Below are 20,619 nucleotides of genomic sequence, written 5' to 3'. Positions count from 1 at the left end.
GGGGAAGATTGGCAACTGTAAAGGGTGAAATTATGGTTAAGACTGAAAAAATTTTAAATTTAAGTGTTCATCAAGGGAAATCCCAAATAATAAAATACCCAAGTCAGCTGCCAAACTTTATGGTGATTTAATTGATATAGTAGAGAAGATTTTAAGAAGGAGGAAGGAAAGGGCTAGTACTGGGCAGGAAGATAGGAGATCTAGAAAGTAAGGTTTTGAGTGTGGAGGAAAGAATCAACCTGACCTCCAAAGAGGCTTAGCTAAGATGCCCAAACCTGAAATCAGCTCCAGGGCAAAACTTACTACCCAACACTCCAAGATGTCGGAACGCTTAGCACATTGCCAGCCAGAGTTGTCTCTCCAGGGAAAGAGAAAGAGGCAGATACTGACGTGCCTCATATAGATGTTTTTACATCACTTTTCTGCGTGTCATCTGTACCAATGAGGACTTAGCTTGACTTAGGATAGCCCAGAGGTCTGTCCTTTTTTTGCGCATGTCTGTTGAAGGCCATTTCCTCAGATAATTAAATCTTGAGTTTGATGCAGACCTTTCAATATCTTGTTAAATTGAGTAGGGTGGAAAATGTGGAGTTTCCAAGACCTGATTCTGTTATTCCAAATACTTACACTGTTATTGATCAGGAAATAGCTAAATCAGATCTTCAAAAGAATGGTTTGATTAGGGTGGAATAGTTTTAAAATTCACACAACCTAATTGCCTATTATTTAATACAGTGTCCTGTACACCATACCATACTCAAGGAATATTTCTTGTTGTGGATAAAAAGTCATTAGACTTTTTAGTCAAAAGGCATTAGAAATGTCATACTCCAAGGAGAAGGCAGTATTTGAAGGGAAGTTTATTCAGCAATAAAATATATATATGTATATTATTAGATTAGATTAAGAGGTATTATTAAATGTTAAATAAATTATTATATTAAATATAATTGGAAATAAAATGCTCCCATTAAAAAGTTTCCATGTATTTGATATCAAGTTTGTTTTTATTTAATTTTTTCTTTGGAATTAATTTTTAAAAAGAAGAAAATAGCTTGACAACCGTATTGCATGAAAATTAAAAGCTGTTTTTACATTCTTGGAATTTAAAAAAAGACTTGCATGGCCAACCTGAAAATATGACCTCTTTTTAGAAAAAAAAATGATTTGTCATTTCAATATGTTTACATACACATTAGTGATTTCGGTTAGAATCAGATTGAAATGTACTTCAAAGTGACAACCAAGTTAAAAATCCTGAATGGTTTTAATGGAAATGTTGGCACATGCTAAGGAGTGTAGCTATGGAAATTGTAAGGCAAAACAAAACTTCAGGTGAATTTTGGGTAAGGTCTACAAAGGAATAGTTTGAAGGCTCTGAGTGGAAAGAGGGCCTGAAAAGCATCTTCTTTTGGTAAAAGATTGCTTCCTTTAGGTCCTGAAATGAAAGGCTCGGAAAAACAGTAAAGCTTCTGGGGGCAAGATATGGAGTCATCATTCCCATTCCTGTCTCTGCCACAGTCCTCACTACCTGACCTTGGCCAAACTTTCATAGCCAGTAACTGCATCTTTAATTTAATTTTATTTAATTTATTTAATAAGTTCCCAAATGCCTAAGCTTTCTACAGCCTCCCCAGACATAAGATTGAATGAAATAACACTTGGAGAACATGGGTCACACAAGCATCTCTTGCTCTCCTTCTAACATGCTGGGATGATAGCAAAGCACTGTGCAATTTGAGTGTCCCAGGAATATTGGAGTAGGTTTAAGCTTTAACACCTTAAAAGTGAGTCCAGGTGACTCAAGTTGGACTTTTCAGCTTTAAGTTTTTAGAGTTTTCAACTGTTCTAAGACTTTTGGGACACCCTGTATACATGTACTAATCTTAATCTTAGTATACGGTCCTTACCTTTGGATAGTGATATAATAATAAAGTCATTAGCATTTACTAATAGCTAGCATTTATTTTTTAATTTATATTTCATTATAAAGTATGTTTCTTTATATTACGAGTTCCAAATTTTCTCCTTTTTTTCTTCCTCTCTTCCTCCCTCCTTGATTCAATAAGCAAAATAAAATCGAGTTTACATGTGCAATCATGTAAAACATTTTTCCATATTAGCCATTTTGTAGAAGAGATGTCAAATAAAAAAAGAAGAAAAATAAAGTGAAATGTGATATGTTTTGGTCTTATTCAGACTCCATCAATTCTTTCTCTGGAGGTGGATGGCATTTTTCATTGTGAGACTCTAGGATTGTCTTGGATCACTGTATTGCTGAGAATGACTAGATTATTCACAGTTGTTCTTCAAAAAATTATTGCTGTTACTGTGTACAACGTTCTGGCTCTGTTCATTTCATTTTGCATAAGTTCATGTAAGTCTTTCTAGGTTTTCCCAAAATCTTCTTGCTCCTCATTTCTTATAGCATTATCACATTCATAATTTTTTCAGCCATTCTCCAATTAAGAGATAACCTCTCAATTTCCAGTTCTTTGCCATCACAAAGAGAGCTCCAGTAAATACTGTTGTACAAATATGCCCTTTTCCTTTTTTTATGTCTTTGGTTCTCTTGACCTAGAATAGCTAGCATTTATATAGTACTTTAAAGTATTCAGTTGAACTCATTTGTTCCTCACAACTCTGGTTGTTATTTTATCTCTATTTTAAAGATAAGGAAACTGAGACACTGAGGGGTTATGTGATTTGCTAAGAGTCACATAGCTAGTAAGTGTCTGAGAAAGGACTTCTTGACTCCAAGTCCCATGATCTATCCACCACAGGGCCCAAGAGCCTATAAATCTTCATACCCTAACAGCTTGAAGACCTCTGAATGGATGTATTTGGTCACAGTGTCTGCACCACAAAAGCCCAAAATCTCTCTTACCCCTTGGCAAACAATTGTAACTAGAAACTAAGACTTGAGGAGACTCCACAAGGAGAACACCACTCCTTGGGAAGGTCTAAGGAAAGCAGAAGAGCTTTCAACTCAGACCTTCTCTCTGCTTCTCTGATTTCCGAGTTTCTAGCATTTCTTATTTCTCTTGCCTTTCTGAAAGAGAACTTTATACAAAGAAATTATGCCACCCTTGGTGCTAAAGAAGGTCCTGTAAGCCTACATTCTCATTTCGTTTGTATTCCCCCAATGAGATATGATTTCAGGAATTTGCTTAAAGTATTGCTCGCCATGCAAATTCTGAGTTAAATCTCTATCAGTAGGCGCAGCCACCTAGCTTAAATATTTTAAATCGTGGGTATCCACCGCCCCTCCCCCATTGATGAACTGATCCCCTTTGAAAATTAGTCTGTGAGCTCTTGAGAAGATGCCACTCTAATGTACAGAGATGGAGACTGGGGTGGGGTGGGGAACGCTCCCGCCCCTGTAAGGTTGCTTCCTCCTCCATCCACAAAACCCAGAGCCTCAGGGTCACTGGGCTGGAGGGAGCTTTGCTCCTAGATGCCTGGGGTGGAGCAGGTGAAGCTGTGGGGTCGGAGTAAGGAGTGAATCTGCCAGTGACGTTTTGGTTTCCAGCAACCTTAAAGTAGAAGATTGTGTGAGTGTGAGTGTGTACGTGTGTGAGAGCCCAAGGAGGAGCTGCTGTGCTGTTGCTGCAGCAAGAACAGTGTCAGGGTATCCAAAACAGGCAGCGGAGGGACGGAAGAGAGGAGAGAGGAAAGAAGAGAGGAGAGAAAAAAGAAGAGAGAGGAAAGAAGAGAGGAGAGAAAAGAGAAGAGAGAGGAGAGAAGAATAAGAGAGCTGAGAGAGAAGAGGGAGGGAGGGAGAGAGAGAGAGAGAGAGAGAGAGAGAGAGAGAGAGAGAGAGAGAGAGAGAGAGAGAGAGAGAGAGAGAGAGAGAGAGAGAGAGAGAGAGAGAGAGAGAGAGAGAGAGACGCGAGAAGCTCCCACACTCACACTTCTACAAGAAGGAGTGGTTGTGTTGAAAATAGGGAAAGGAGAGGGACTCCTGCTTCAGCCGGCTCCAGGATGTAGGCAATCAGCAGAAGAGCTCCTGCAGGCAGACGGGCTCATCATGAAGAAACATTCAGCCAGGGTAGCCCCTCTCAGCGCTTGCAACAGTCCGGTCCTTACTCTAACCAAAGTGGAAGGTAATGCATGTATCCCACTGCTGGGGGGGAGGGGGAGGATGAGGGAAGAGTTCAGATAGATGGAAATCCTCACGCTCTCCGCAGATATTTAGGGGAGTCTCCAGTGGGGAGCTGCTATATCTCACTCAGCTAGACCTGACCCGCTGTGGCCTGAGCCATGCCTTCCTTGGGTCCTCTGGGAGCAGGTGGGTGGCTGGGGCTGGGAATATAAAATCTGCTCCATTGACGGAGATCCGAGTCTGCAGTGCAATGCGTGGGACCGTGTGGGGTGGATCAGTTGGCACCAGCTGCTGCTGTTGCTGCTGCCGCCCCAAGGCTCCCCCGCACTCAGACTTCAGGATCAGCCGAATGAATTTGCTGCAGTGATTTGGGAGAAGTGTTAGCTTCTGGGGTGCACACTAAACTGCAGTTCCTTGACTTTCTCCTGGGATTCGGAAAAGGGAGCCTTTGCTTTAGAACTAGCCCATTCTACTCCATGTCTTTACAAATGTTCTTGCGCCCCTCTGGTAGGCTGACCTGCCCCCTGCTTGCCCTGTGCTACCAGCCTTCGGAAGAGCAGGTAATCACTCAGAGAAGTTCCCCCTTTAAGTTGCCATTAAGTTTGAAACATCCACACTATGGTAGACCAGGAAACATTTGTCAGAAAGCACTGGGGGCTGGGGTGTCAGAGATACTGCAGTGGAATCAGATGGTTGGGAATTTTTGTCTACACTGGTGTCATTCCCAACAGATGCTAAACTCTGCAGGAATAGGCAAGGCAATGAGAGTAATTGGCTTCCCTCCAAGTTGGATTTTATTTGGCATCTTTGAGGCTAATCTGCCTTTATGGCCCCTTTCTTCTTCTGAACTCTGCCTCCCCCCCACCTTCTCAGCATCCTCTGTGTGCATAGGGGCTGACAGGGTACCTACCCTTTGTTATGTGACTCTGTCAGCAGTGTTGGCCTTCATGTATGGAATGCAGCCGTTCTTCGCAGCGTTGGGCATGTGTACATGAGGGAAAAGAGGAAGGGAGAGCACGAAAGCATCCTCTGAATCCCTGAAGAGTTTTGTCTCACTCAGATTCCTCTCTCATCTTGCTAAAGCAAGGGGAGCAATTGCATTCAGGAGACTAAAAGTGGTCAAATACCAGTTTTCTTTAACTCTTTCCACCCTATGGTCTTACAAGGAAATGGGCTGTCTCCTACAAGACACAACTATAATTAGCTCTTCATGGTTCAGAACTCATTCACATAGGAAGATTGGCAGGTATCCTTTCTTTGTCCTGTAAGCAACAATCCAGTTTTTATCCCTGTATTAGTTGTGGGCACCATTTGCACAGAGATTTCCCTCATCCTCTGCCATCTACTCCAGGAAGGATAGTTTCCTGTAAGTAGGCCTAGAGAGGAAACCTCCTTTAGAAGCTTTGGTATTCATGATATTTGCAAATCAGTAGCCAAGAAGCTAGTAAATTGCTACCCCAACCCCCTCCAAAGAGCCTTGAAAGCAAATCAGTCCCGAGTCAAGTTCAGGATGAGCATTTGTAGAAAAAGTTGCTATAGGCTCCCAACAAAAACTTGGGATGAAACTATTCAGAAAAAAAAAATCAGTCTTGGGAATGGAAGGGACTTTAGAGGCAATCTATCCAATGTGTACCTGAACAAAAATCTCTATAATATCTATTTTGTTTTTAACCCTGGTCTTCTGTCTTAGAATCAATACCATGTATTGGTTCTAAAGCAGAAGATCAGTATGGGCTAGGCAATGTAGGCTAAGTAATTTGTCCAGGGTCACACAGCTAGAAAATATCTGGAGTCAGATTCAAACTCAAGGCCTCCCACCTCTGAGCCTGACTCTCTATTCTCTGAGCCACCTAACTTCCCCCTCTATAATATCTCTGAAGAGTCATCATCCAACCTATGCTTAAATAATTCCAGTGAAGAGGAAGCTGGTTCTTTCCAAGACTTTCTAATCCATTTTTTGACAGCTGTAATTGTTAGGAAATTTTCCCTTACATTGAGCCTAAGTTGGCTTTTCTACAGATTCTATTCATTTACTCCTAATTCTTCCCTCTGGGGCCAAAGAAAGCCAGTCTAATTCCTCTTCCACATGACAGCACTTAAAATACTTTTGAAAAAATTTTTTTCAAAAGAGGCATTATGACCATCCTAAGTCTTCTTGTCTTCATTCTAAACATCTCTAGCTCCCCTAAATGATCCTCATATCAATAAATGCTTATTGAGAGTAGCATGGTCTATAGTCCCCTCAGTATCCTGATGGGCTTCTTCTAGGTATGTTACAGCTTGTCTATGCCCTTCTTTTTTCCATTGCCACCCAAGATCCAAATTAATTCATTAAGATTGTGTAGAATGAACACAACTTCTAATTAGCCCAACTTCCTATCTTTGTAGATTATTGCTGCTGATGAGGAAAAACCATTTTATTTCCAAAATATATCTGTTTTATGGTAACAAAGCAGAGATACCCCTCTCTAGGGGATGTTGGACAATGAAGGTACATAGTCTGCAGTAGATACACCACTTCCTGGCCACTCCAAGTTCCTACATGCTCTCAATCCCAACTACCAATTCATGCACAAGTCAAGACATTACCCCATGATATCATTGGTCTTCTTCAAAATGAAGGCTATATAGCAACTATATATATGCTTCAGGAATCTCCTCTCTGCCTACATCTTATCTGCTTGGCTTTCAGTCAGAAGTTTGCCACTCCCAAGAATTTTTGATTCTTTAATATGCATTCACTGAATTTATGACAACTGAGTTTTTACAGACAACTCAATCATCTATCCATCTCCCAAACCTAGCTGGAAATAAATGTTCCTCATTAGCTTACTCATGGTACCTAGTACTCAGAGTCTTGCTCATGTGCAATGGAAGCCCCTTTCCTATTCCTGATAATTTTCTGTCCTTGAGAAATTGACTTAGGGAGCAAGCACCTAACCTTTAGTCACACAGGAATAAGGAAAGATGTGAATTGTGATATCTGAAACAAAGGTGCACATGCCCATGCAATTTGGATTTTATCTATGATGGGTTAGCCATTTTGTGACTTGTAGGGAACAAAACATTTATATCTGAATCCATCCTACTAGGCTGTAAGCTTTATGATAGTAGAGACTCCATCCCAGGAATGAACCAGCCTTTCACTAAGTACTATTATGTCAAATGCTATGCTGGGTACTTGAGATGCAAATATAAAATACAGTTTATGCTCCTAAGGATCTTATCTTCTTGCCAGGACAGGAGGCTAAAAATCAATAAAAATGATGGCTGAGGAATTGACTCTGTGCCTAAGGAGTGGAGTTGGTGAATGTTCCTATAGATCGGGTAATTCATGCCCATTCCAGAAACAGTGGTAGTTTCAATTTGATGATTATTGATGACGATGACAACGACAATGATGATGATGATGATGATGATAGAAAGGCAGAGGAACATAGGCAGCCACAGGAGACACATGATGTCTATGGCAGAGGTTGCTCTGCACACAGTAGTGCTCTATAAATATTTGTTGAATTAAACTGAATTGAAATTCTATGTGGCAGTGACCCTGGCCTAAGGGGAAGAGCTTAGAACTGCCGACACTGGTGGCCAACCTTCTCTTCCTCACCCCTGTAAAGAATATGTATGGAGTCTACTCTGCAAGGCCAGCACTAGGTAAAGTTATGAAGTAAGTGAAGTTTGCCTTTTATGACCATTTTCCTACTCCCCATCCCCACCCTGTATCATTCTAGATGCCCAAAGCTTTCTTTATCTATCACCATCTGCCCCTATCAAAATTGGAACTTTGAAAGAATCTGATAGCTGCCATTTGCATTTGAATGCAAATTAATTAGTTCATTACCTTTCATAGATCACTTTGCTAAAGTAATTTTAAGACTCAGGGAATAAATGAGGAAGAGAGTGGAGGGGAGGGACTCCCAAAATTATACCCTATAAAGAACCCTCTACCTTGCCCCATATGTGAGACCAGAGAGATATGTGTTATAATAATTATATAGATATATATTATATACATTATAATATATGCTATATTATACATATAATATATGTGTAATTAGAATTTTGTACCCCAGGACTCCATTTCCCAGAATCCCACTTTTGTCCCCATGCTACATCCTTGCATTTTGGAGATAAAGTTTCTGTAACCCCACTCTCTCTTGCTCTTCTGCTAATGGGGTTGGGAAAACTTCTCTTTACTCAGGCTTTTACTTTTGTTCTTCTTATTTCCTCTATTTCAAGTGATTATTAATAAATCTTATAAAATATAATACTTGGAGTTATTGGATATTCATTTTAATCTTACATAATATACTATATAATAATACAATATAATAAAACTATAATGGTTATATAGACATATGTGTTGTATTATAACAATTATATGTTATAATAGTTCTATAGACATGTTTTATAATACTTATATATGCTGTAATCATTATATAGACAAATCTGTATTTATATAAATTATTGATCTAACAATATAGTTTTTATATATCTCTCTATATAACTATATTTAAACATAATTGGTTTGACTTCTAATTCTGTATATTTTATTTTTGTATTTGAAAGCGAGATTTAGAGGAGGAATTTATAGGCTTCACCAGACTGCCACCAAAGGGGTCCATGACCTAAACCTGGTTAAGAACCCCTAACCTACAGGGTAGAGTACTAGACTTGGAGTCAGGAAGATCTGGCCTTGAATCTTGCTTCTGCCACTTCTTAGTTCTGTGACTATTGGTAATTTAGTTAACCTTTTCCAGGCCTCAATTTCCTAATTTGTAAAATGGGGATAATAATACCTGGAGGTCCTTCACAAGGTGATTGTGATGTTCCAAGGAGACAATGTCCATATCATACTTACCAGACCTTACAGTATGCCATAAATGTCAGCTATTGCCATCATCCCCCTGCTCTAATGCTTAGACCCATCTAAGGCCTGAGGTTATGAAATGTGGCCTCCTCTCCCTCACTTTGTGAACAGGTGCTTCAAATCCTGAGACAAGCAGGGAATGAGGCTGGACATGGAGTTGTTAAACAGGCCTGAGCTGAGCAGTGTGGCCGTAGATGTGCCGTGTGACAAGCGCTTGAGTGGTGAGTGAGGTACCAACAGTGGAGTTGCTTCCATTTGGGCACATCCTGAAGCTCTCCCTTACTAGAAGTTCTGGAATTTAGGAATACCTTGAAGGAGCAAGCTTTGTCCATTGACAGAGTGAACTTTTAAAAAATATCCATATGGCAAAGAAAAGGAATAAAAATGAAAATGATTATTTCAAAGCAAAATGATAATGAAATTTGTATGTCAATTGATGTGCCTGGTCCTTCAAGTGGTAATTAATTAAAATGTTTCTGTAAAGGCCCATTGATGACTTGGGGGGCTGGGGAACCTCTCCCAGTAAAGTGCCCAATCTCTGAGCTCACATACAGACCGGGTTCAGATATGGGAGAAGCTAACCTCATAAGGACAGAGGTTAGATGGTTTCTCATTGTTTCTGGCTCATCAGACCCCCAGCCCAGAGCAGAACTATGAAGACAATGGCTTAAATAAAGCTTAGGTTTGGCTCATGCAAAATGGCCTCCCCAAAAGGGATTAGGAAGGTACTCATCATACAGAGTAGGTTTGGTATAGGGCAGTTATTTATTCCCTCAACTACAACAGAAATGCTTAAAACACAAAAATTCAAAAGCATGTATTAAAAAAGATTTAAAACATGAAACAGTAACCCATAACTCCTATTATATGCTTCTAGAGAGCCAACACTTAAAACATAAAAATATGCAATATTTTATAGAACAGCTGAATAACCACTTCACCTTCTCCTCAAGCCTGCACTCTAAAAAACTCCCTTAAGGCTCATGTTTTTGTATAAACCAGTTTATGGCTTGAATCCATCCTCTTCCTTAACATCAGGAAAAGAAATACAAAGCAGAAGAGGCATCCAGAGTCTTATTCAGTCCTTATGTTCTTCAAGCCTGCACATATGGTTAGTGCCATGTACAAGCAGTTGTCATGGTTCTCAGCCTAGGGTTGTGAAGAGGTACCCTTTCCTCACTGATCGCTCCAGAGAGAATTCCAAGCCACACATTCAGGAAATGAGAAGAAAGCAAGAGCAGGTGTCATCTCTCTCTTTTAAGCCAAAGAATAGGTGGCTTTCCTTGGCATAATGGTGATTTCTTTTTAATGAAACCCTTCTGCCCCATCTCTAGCCTAATCATGGGGACCAAGGAATGCCTTCATGATCCCCAAATCCATTCTTTCTAAGTACGTGTATCCCTGAAAGTGAAGGAGGGAGCTATCAGTTCTGCATCATTCATATTCCATTGGTTATTATGCTCTACCTCCAATGTATGTTTCTTTTTCTTATTTTTTTAAACCCTTACCTTCCATCTTGGAATCAATACTGTGTATTGGCTCCAAGGCAGAAGAGTGGGAAGGGCTAGACAATGGGGGTTAAGTGACTTACCCAGGGTCACACAGCTGGGAAGTGTCTGAAGCCAGATTTGAACATAAGACCTCCCATCTCTAGGCCTGGCTCTCAATCCACTGAGCGACCCAGCTGTCCACCCCCCACCCCCATGTATGTTTCTAAATAATCTTAACATAGCTATGTCTAGATTTCTATTATAATTCCCATTATGGCCAATAAACCTGTAGTTCACCAGGAATCCTATGTAAGAACTGATTTCTTTTATAAATTATTTTTTAAAATATGTAAATATTTAAAATATGTAAATATTTAAAATTTTTAAATATTTAAATATTTTTAAAATAATAAAAAGATTTTTCCATGTTTACTTGATTTATTTTCTTTCCCTCTTCTGTTCCCTCCCCCCTCCCAGAGTCAATAAGCCCTTCTATTTGGTTATAATGTGTTATGACTTGTACCTATTTCTATATTATTCATTTTTATAATAAAGCAATCTTTTAAAACAAAAGCCCCAAATAATACACCCACATAAAGAAGTGATCAATCATATATTTTTCTTGTTTCTACTCCCACAGTTTTTCCCTTGATATGGATAGCATTCTTTTTCATAAGTCCTTCCAGATTGTCTTGTAGTGGTAAAGTCCATTACATTGGATTGAAAAACTGATATCTTGAATCATATTTCAACACAGTATCTGTCTTACCAAATTCTGCTTCATACTCAAAGATGACGCAAATGAGGTATCAATTTGGGCTGGGTATGCTTCTGCACACACTCAGAGTGTTGCTTATGAGCAGCTAGGGAGTGCAGTGGATAGAAAACTGGATCTGGAGTCAGGAAGACATGAGTTCAGATACGGTATCAGATACTTATTAGCTGTGAGATATTGGATAAGTCACTCAACAGTTCTCAACCTCAGTTTCCTCAACTGTAAAATAAAGATCACCTACTTCTCAGGGTTTTTGTGAGGATCAAATGAAATAATACTGTAAAGCATTTAGCCTATAGTAGTGCTTAATAAATATTTATTTTCCTTCCTTTCTTTTAGTGTGAAAGCAAAGAGGTCTAATCCCCTTTTCTTATAGTAGTCCAAGACCCATTTTCCAATATCTCAAGCCTATAATGTGAGAGGGGGAAGAGGAGGGAGAAGTGGATTTTAGGTCCTATCTACTCTTCCAGTGGTAAACCCAGTGCCCACGTACATTCTTTATCTCTGACTCTTTCTTCTTGCTGTTTCATGTTGAGTTTGGCTTTTGTTCTTTTTTTAAAAAATAATTTGCATTTTATGCACTTGTTTTGGAAGCAGTGAATCATTTTGTTTTGCCTTGGATGCTTGATGTGAGGTAGTCCCCATATTGTGATGTTTCTGTTTGGATGAGAGACAAGGCCATAGTGAGGGAATTCAGCTCACAGGGACTATTTATCAGACGGCACTGACTCTCCCATTGTACGTCATGAAGGCACCATCATGTGGACATACGAAACCAAATTTAGAAACTAAATCTTCATTTACTTTAAACAGTGGAACATCAGAGTGAAGCCCTGAATGAATCAAAGGAGAATGGATGAGGTGATTATTATCCTCTCACCTCTGGCTTCCATTTCAGGGATTCTCTGTGATCCCCTGGCAGGGAGGGAATAAGGCTTTTACAAAACCAATAGGTACCTAGATCATTCATGTTTAACATCTCTCATTCATATTCAAACAAAATCCAAATAATGAGGGAACATAGCCTTCTAATCAGGAATATCTAGGCTCAAGTCCTATTATTCAAACATACACTGGTTATTTAACTCTAAGCATGACCCTTAATCTCTCAGTGCCCTTGACAACTCTCTAATGCTGTAATGCATTTGGTAGTTCCTATAGGAGAAAGGAATATGCATTTATTTAGCTCTTACTATGTACCAGGCACTTTGCACTTTTTACAAATATTCCATTTGATACTCTCAACAAACCTGCAAAGTCAGTGCTATTATTATTCTCTTTTATAGTTGAGGAAACTGTGGTTAAGTGACTTGTCCAGTGGCATACAATTAGTAAGGGTCTGAGTCTGAATTTGAACTCAGGTCTTCCTGGCTTCAGGCCAGTACTCTATCCACTATCCTAGCTGCCTCTACCAATATGAACAGAAATATGACATACCTCCCCCTGTTCCCATCAAAGGTCATTCTTGTGTTAAGTAATAATGATAGGTAATAAAAATGACTACCAATCATACTCAGGGAAAGGTTGGCCATTTGTTCAGGATGGTAAACACTTTGAAGGGTTTATTACTATTTGCAAGTGCTTCTTAGACTCCTCCTGTAGCTTTTGCTCCAGCAGGACTGCTCTGTCTCAGCTCCAAGTGAGGGTAGTCTGTCTGCTATTGTTGCTCTTGTGAACATACCCTATCTTGATGCTACTGCCTTCTTTTCCTTCCTGTATTATCAACAGAGCCAGCCCTACTTGACATGCCATAAGATTTTAAGGACAGGACCTGGACCCATAAATCTCATTGGTATAGGCAACATCTGAGTATGAAAACTTTCTCTAATAAAAGTCGGTACCTTCATTGAAACAGTCTTAGAGAGTCACCTACAGCACTGAGAAGTTGAGCAGCTTGTTGAAGGTCACACAGCCAGTTAGTGGTCGTGTTGTTGTTGTTATTGGTAGAGGTGGTGGTGTGGTGATGGACCAATGACATGTTTCAGAGGCAAGACTTAAACCTAGGTTTTTCAAGCCTTGAGACCAAGCTCCCTATTTGCTGTGCTTTATAATAATTTTAGAACCACGCCTTAAAAGCTCTTATGGTTTAACGTATCTCTCCAACTGATTTGCTGCCAAATTTGGAGTTCCCACCATTATATTCACTCTTTAGGTACTTGGGAGGGAAAATGTAATAATTATATTATATATATAATATATATATGTACATGTATATATAATAAAACTAGCTAGTGAAGAAAACACAAGGAAAGGAGGCAGAGAACAGAGAAATCTGCATGTGTATTGGGCTTACCAAGTTGCAGATTTCATAACATCTTAAATTTGTAACCATCTTTGTTTGGACATAGAAAAAGATCCTTGAAGAAAGGACCCTGCTTTGGATTAGAAAGAAAAAAATTAGGATGTTTTTTCTTTGCCCTATTTGCCAAGATTAGTTTGCCTTATTAGAACCCATTGTCCTACATCTGAGAGCAGGGTAGTGAGGTGATAGGATATAAAATGGAAAAGTTTTATAATAATAATAATGACTAACATTTATTTATTGCCTCCTATGTATCAGACACTGTACTAAACTATTTATAATTATTATCTCATATGATACTCAAAATCTCCTGCAGGTAGTGCTGTTATTGTATCCATCTTATAGCTGAGGAAACTGAGGCAAGCAGAAATTAAGTGACTTGATCAGAATCATTTAGCTAGTAAGTATCTGAGGCTAGATTTGAATTCAGATTGAAGACATGGTTCTTCCTGACTAGAGACCTCATGCTCTATTCACTGTGCCACCCAGCTATGGAAAATGAGTTATTCAAGACCAAGTATATGGGGCGATACTCAAACTCATGTCTGATGCTACCTTTTAGAGCAATGCCAAGGATTACTTAAGCAGCATTGAGACAGATGAAATCATTGAGCACTTGAGATATTTGGCATATAAGTCCTTTCATGACAGATCCCAAACTACCTTTCCAGCTTTATTATATGGAATTTGTCTTCGTGTCTAACCAAATTGACACTTCTCCCATCTCTGGTGTTTTTTGCACAAGGCTGCTCCCCAATCTATAATATATTCCCTCCTCACCTCCTCTTCCTCTTGGAATAACTAGTTTCTTTCCAAATGCAACTCATGTACTAGCTTCTATATATAGACTTTCCTCATAATGCTCACTTACTCTTACCGCTCTATGCTAAAAATCTTAACCTTTTGTTTTTATTTTGTTTATCTTTACCTATGGGCATGTTGTTGTTTAATCATCTTTTCAGTTGTGTCTGACTGACTTTTTATGACCCATTTGGGATTTTCTTGGCAAAGATCCTAGAGTAGTTTGCCATTTCCTTCTCCAGCTCATTTTAGAGATAAGGAAACAGACAAACTGTGTGACTTGCCTAGGTCACACAGTAAGTATCTGAGGTCATATTTGAACTCAGGAAGATGAGTTTTCTTGATTCCAAGCCCAGTGTTCTATCTACTGAGGCACCTGTCTGCCTCCATGTGCACATTATTTCTCCCAATAGAATGCAAGTTATTTTAGAACGAGGACTATTTCTTTCTTTTTTTTATCTTTGTATTCCTGACACCTACCCTAGTACACTCAGCACACCGTAGGTGTCTAATAAATATTTCTTGATTGATTAAAACAGATACACAAAAAAAGATTGGGACCAGGAAAGATTTTTTGCCAGCCACAAACCTTTCCTACTAAATGGTTTTATTTTGATTTGTCCTGGTTATGAATGTTTTATAGTAAAACTAAGCTCAACACTAACTCCAAAATACATCTTTATTATGAAATGCAAGATGGCAATATGGCAAGTTGGCCATAAAAGATAAAAAACAACCCCTTTTTAAGAAATGTGAGTTCAATTACAAGCTTATTGACACTCAGTTCTAGTATCAGTTTGAGGTAGAGGGAATGGAGGGGGCGCAGAGAATGTTTTTGAAGACAGAATTTTTATCACAACAACCATGGGAGGTAATACTATTATTATCCTCATTTTACCAGTGAGGAAACTGAAGCAGATAAATGTTAATTTTGCCTTGCCCAGGGTCACAGAACTATTAAATAGCTGAGGTAAGATTTGAATTCAGATCTTGACTCAAGATCCAAAAGTGTATCCACTGTGCCACCTCTATAGACTTTGAGTTGAATGGGATCTTAGAGGTCATTGAGTTCAGTCCCATTATTTGCAGATGGAGAAACAAGTTCAGAGAAGTTAAGTAACTTTTACTCAGAGTTATACAGCTAGTAAACATTTGAGGGTAGGATTTGAACTCTGGTATTCTTATTTTAAGAATTCCTATTTTTATTCCAAGTTTATTTTTCTCAGATCCTTTGCTCTAATTCTAACTGGAAAGTCTCCCCAGTTTGAATAGATCACTGAGCTGTGACTGACTAACAGCCCATATATTCTTGCTGAGTATGTTCACTACTGCTTTGTGAAAAGATCCTGGTTAGAGCACATCTGTCCTGAGAGGAATAGCCAACCTCTCAAGCCATTAGACACTTGCCAGTGGTAGAAATGAAGTATGCTAAACCTGCTCTCCTCATAGGAAATCCTTATATGCTCTCCCTCTTCTCTATAAATATATTACTCCTATGAAATGCCCCTTTTTATCCAAATCCCTTTGGGTTACCAAGAGCCCAGACTCTGATCCATAGGTCAGATCTTTAGGTCAATTCTGGCTTTGAAACTTAACCTGGGAAATGGGGATTCTGTGTGTGCATGTGTGTGCACGCATGTGTGTATGCACTGTGACATGTACTGTGGTGTGTGTTTATAGCCCCTAAAGACATTAAAACACCAAACAACATTTATTGGATACCTGCTGTGTGCAATGCAAGCAGGTTTAAAACAAATTCCTTTAGTTTAGTTTAAATTTATTATTCAGGCCAGGGATCAGGATACAGAATTCAACTCTTTCTCGCAAGAAATGGTCCCCTGACTCTTTTGGCATTATTTAAAGTTTAATCCACATTTATTCAGTTTTTCATGGGCCAATAATCCATGTCTTTCAACATGTGCTACACAAAAGTTGTCTTAATCTCAGTAAATGAAAGCATGCTCTTTGAACATTTGGAAGTCATTCAGGTATCCCCTTCAGAATTAAAAAAAGAAGAAAGAACAATACTAAAGTGGCTTTTTGCTGATGCAGTGGAAGCCAGAACACTTAACTGAGGCTTCTAGGCCAGAATTCTGAATTTTAATTCTAGCTCTAAACTTGGCACATTGAGGAATCTCAGACAAAGCTTGGTGGTCTCCATGCAAAAGCAAGTCAAGTATCTTTTTCTTCCTTTAGAGACATGTTCTACAGAGTCTCCCCACTCCATCAGGGACTCAGAGAACTTCATAAATAGGAAATGCTTCATAATGTACAGGTTCTCTTTTTCTCCCTACCTCTACTCAATATTTTAGAGAAGCACTTCGTAGCAAAAGCATTATGCAACTTTATAGAAGCTGGCACAAAAGAAAACATTGGGGAGCTAGAAAGGAGTTTGGAACTCGTCTAATCCCAGTTCTTCTCTTTAAAGATGAAGAAATTGAGTTTCCAAAGAGCTAGGTGAGCAAAGCCTGTGATATACCCAATGTAGTGGTCTAGCCCAACTATTACCATCTTTTAAAAATTTTTTATTATTTAGTCAGTTTAGAACATTATTCCTTGATTATAAGAATCATATTCTTTCCCTTCCTCCCCTCTCCCCACCCTTCCCGTAGCTCATGCACAATTCCACTGGGTTTTACGTGTATCATTGATCAGGACCTATTTCCATGTTGTTGATGTTTGCACTAGGATGTTCATTTAGAGACTACATCCCCAATCATATCCCCCTCGACCCATGTAATCAAGCAGTTGTTTTTCTTCGGTGTTTCTACTCCCACAGTGTTTCCTCTGAATGTGGATAGTGTTCTTTCTCATAGAACCCTCTGGGTTGTTCAGGAACACTGTTTTGCCACTAATGGAGAAGTCCATTACATTGGATTGTACCACAGTGTATCATCAGTCTCTGTGTACAATGTTCTCCTGGTTCTGCTCCTCTCACTCTGCATCAATTCCTGGAGGTCATTCCAGTTCACATGGAGTTTCTCCAGTTCATTGTTTCTTTGAGCACAATAGTATTCCATCACCAACATATACCACAATTTGTTCAGCCATTCCCCAGTTGAAGGACATCCCCTCATTTTCCAATTTTTTGTCACCACAAAAAGCACAGCTATGAATATTTTTGTACAAGTCTTTTTCCCGTATTATGTCTTTGGGATACAAATCCAGCAGTGCTATGGCTGGATCAAAGGGCAGACAGTCTTTTATCACCCTTTGGGCATAGTTCCAAATTGCCCTCCAGAATGGTTGGTTCAATTCACAACTCCACCAGCAATGCATTAATGTCCCAACTTTGCCACATCCCCTCCAGCATTCATTACTTTCCTTTGCTGGCATGTTAGCCAATCTGCTAGGTGTGAGGTGATACCTCATATTACCATCTTACTAAAAAGTAAGATACATAATATTTGAAAGTAATCCATGGTGTTTCATTTCTTTTTCATAGCTATTTAGAAACCATTTTCCAAATGAAAAAAGAAGTCAAATCCCATTGCAATCTGCAATGCAACTCTTGCTTCTGTTTAACAATTGGGTTTCAGTCTAAAATGTTTGTTTGAGGCCACAGCCCAGGAACATGGAAGTCCTCCAACAGAAACCAGCTTCTAGAAACAGAAGGATCAGAGTATAGCCTCTTCTCCTTAATCCAACCTTCTTAAAAGGTGCCCTTCCTACCCACTGCCAACATTTAGAGGGTAGGAGCAGGAAGGGTTATGGGGATTTCCCTGAGTCTAGTGCACATGTGCCCATTCTTCACTGTTTCCTTGACTTTCCAGCCAAGTTCCATTCCTATAATGAACTCATTCTGTATCTCTGCCTCTTTATAAACTACCAGACAATAAACTCCAGTGGGTCTTTATTGCTTCTTGGAGCAAATACAAAATGAAGTACCCTTTATAACCTACTCCCCTCCTCCCTTTCCAGTATTTTTATACCTTACTCCCCTCGTGTACTCTTAGACCTTGTAACACTAGTCTCTTGGTTGTTTCATAAACAAAATCTACATCTTTCAGCTCCATGGCATTCTCTCTAACTGGAACACTCTTCTCCTCCACTTCAATACTGGCTTCCCCAAGCTCAAGTCCAAGCTAAAGTTTCACCTTCCATAGGATGTCTTCCCCAATCCCTCCCAATTCCAATGCCTTCCCTTTTCTTTCTTTGACTGTTGATTCCCCATTAAATTGTAAGGTCTCTGAGGACAGGAACTGTCTTTTGCTTTTGTTTGTATCCCCCACTCTTAGCTCAGCGCATAGTACATTGTAGGTGCTTAATAAATGTTTTTTGCTTGGCTGAAAATCCTCATCTTCCTTCAAGGCTCACCTGAAATACCACCTCCTTTAAGCTGTCTTCCCTTTTCCTCCTTAAATTATCTGGTTTTGCTTATATATTTACCTTTTTTTTTATCCCCTGTCCCCCTTCCCCAATAGAATGACTTTGTATTCATGTTTTGTGTCTTTGCACTGAGCAGCAACATAATACAGTAAAGAAATTATACTGGGGAAGATCAGGGACCCAGTCCTGCTTCTGACACAGACTGTGACCACAGACAAGCCATTTAACCTGTCAGTGGCCCCAGGATGTTCTCTAATACTACAAGGAATAAATAACTTGCTGATATATGTTGGTAGAGGAGAGTTTCCATACTGGGAGATTCCTATACTGTTGAAATCACAGTTTTCCTCCCTATAAAACAAAAACTTTAGTACCTAGTAGTGAGTAAATACTTAAATAATTTTTTTTGTCTAATTCAATTCTATTCCATAGGCATGAAATGCCTCCTTTGTGCCAGGCACTGTTCTAGGGGCTGGGGATGAAAACACCAAATGAAGCAGTCCTGGCCCACACAAAGCTTACATTCTAATGAGGGTAAATAATAAACACACACATACATATACAGTAATTTCCAAGGGGAAGGGGATACACATCTAACATGTAGGACAACTTATTAAAAATGGAATAGGAGGTTTAGCAGGCATAATATCAGGGAAGAGAATGGGAGAACAAGAACATTACTCATATGAGGCTAATGTAGTTGGGTTTGAGGTATCTCAGAGTAGTGATCCAGGAAAGAAACTATGATCTAATCAGATTACAACTAAAAAATACAGGGATACTGAGGAGTCATAGGTCAGTAGATTGTCAATCCCAGCACAGTAACAAAGATAACCTTGACAAAGGGATGGAAATGAGGGAAGAAGGAAGAGTGACAAAGAAGTAAATGTCCCATTTTTGTCTAATGGTCAAAGCAGGAGTTTGGAAAGAGCTGGGACCCCACTGATGGTAAAGGTGACGAGGCATGTTTGGAAGAATGACCTGTTGTACAGGTGTCTCTGCATTGGGACCCATTCCAACCTTGTGTTGGAAATCTTCCTTCATTTCCAACAACAGAAAATAAATACTTCTGCTAACTACTTAGCATATTGGTTCAATCTTTTATTCTCTAGTCAGCAAATGGTTTAGTGTTATGGGCAATAGGACTGGATTGTACTAGGATCTAGACTCGGGAGCTTTTCCTTGTTGAGTAAGACAGGTTCATATCTAAAGATGCTTCATCTTTTGCTGCCAACAGTGATGTCTCATTTTGCCTCCCAGATCTGCCTAAAACTCATCATTCTTCCACAGTTGCAAGGACCATGCAATGGGTATCGGAGTCCTTTAGACTTTTCCTATTCTTTACAGTTCATATTCACATAAGTCTCTGTTCATTTTGTTCCCACTATCACAAAACTTTCTCTCTCCCTACATTTCTCTCAATTCCACAAATCCTTTAAGAGTTTCAGTTAAAGTCTCATCTTCTCTAAAACCTTCCCCCCAGGGACAAACATTCTATTTCTTCTCCCTTTTCCAAACCAATTTATTTTTTTTTCATTTGTTGTGGGCTTTTTCTATGTACTCCACACTTCTGAGCATATATAAAAGCTTAATAAATGCTCATTAATTTTAAAAATACTTTCAAGTGCATATTCTACATGTGCATGTATGTTTGGTGTATATATAATTATATATGTATCAATTATATGCATTATATTATTGATATTTATCCTAGAATAGGATAAGATTCCTAATTGATTAATAAGCATTAGAATATATTATCTAATGTATAATAATGCATCACATATCATATATTATGTAATATTATATAATTATATTACATATATGGCCTATAATATAGCATGAAATAAATATTAACCCAGAATAATCACTCATTTATATCATACCCATATCATTTATAATAGGGTTAATCTCTGCTCTCAAAGAATTTACAGTCTATTGAGG

The 20,619-nt window shown here is 39.0% G+C and overlaps 1 protein-coding gene across 4 annotated transcripts in view; it reads left to right on the top strand.

The window, feature by feature from the left end:
* The window catches only part of SLC35F3 (solute carrier family 35 member F3), a 531,513-nt gene that overhangs the window by 373,911 nt on the left and 136,983 nt on the right, over positions 1-20,619 (top strand). Inside the window, exon 1 of one of the 4 annotated variants that reach the window (XM_007481603.2) lies at positions 2,691-4,106. The exons of the other annotated variants lie outside the window; for them this stretch is intronic. Coding sequence (XP_007481665.1) covers positions 4,031-4,106 — 76 coding nt within the window. The 5' untranslated portion in view covers positions 2,691-4,030. Of the gene's footprint in view, positions 1-2,690; positions 4,107-20,619 lie in introns of those variants that run through there. 4 annotated transcript variants of the gene reach the window in all.

This window comes from Monodelphis domestica, chromosome 2 (assembly GCF_027887165.1).
Source record: "Monodelphis domestica isolate mMonDom1 chromosome 2, mMonDom1.pri, whole genome shotgun sequence".
NCBI lineage: Eukaryota > Metazoa > Chordata > Mammalia > Didelphimorphia > Didelphidae > Monodelphis > Monodelphis domestica.
The sequence above is the reverse complement of the archived record's forward strand: the minus strand, read 5'-3'. Positions and strand labels throughout refer to the sequence as shown.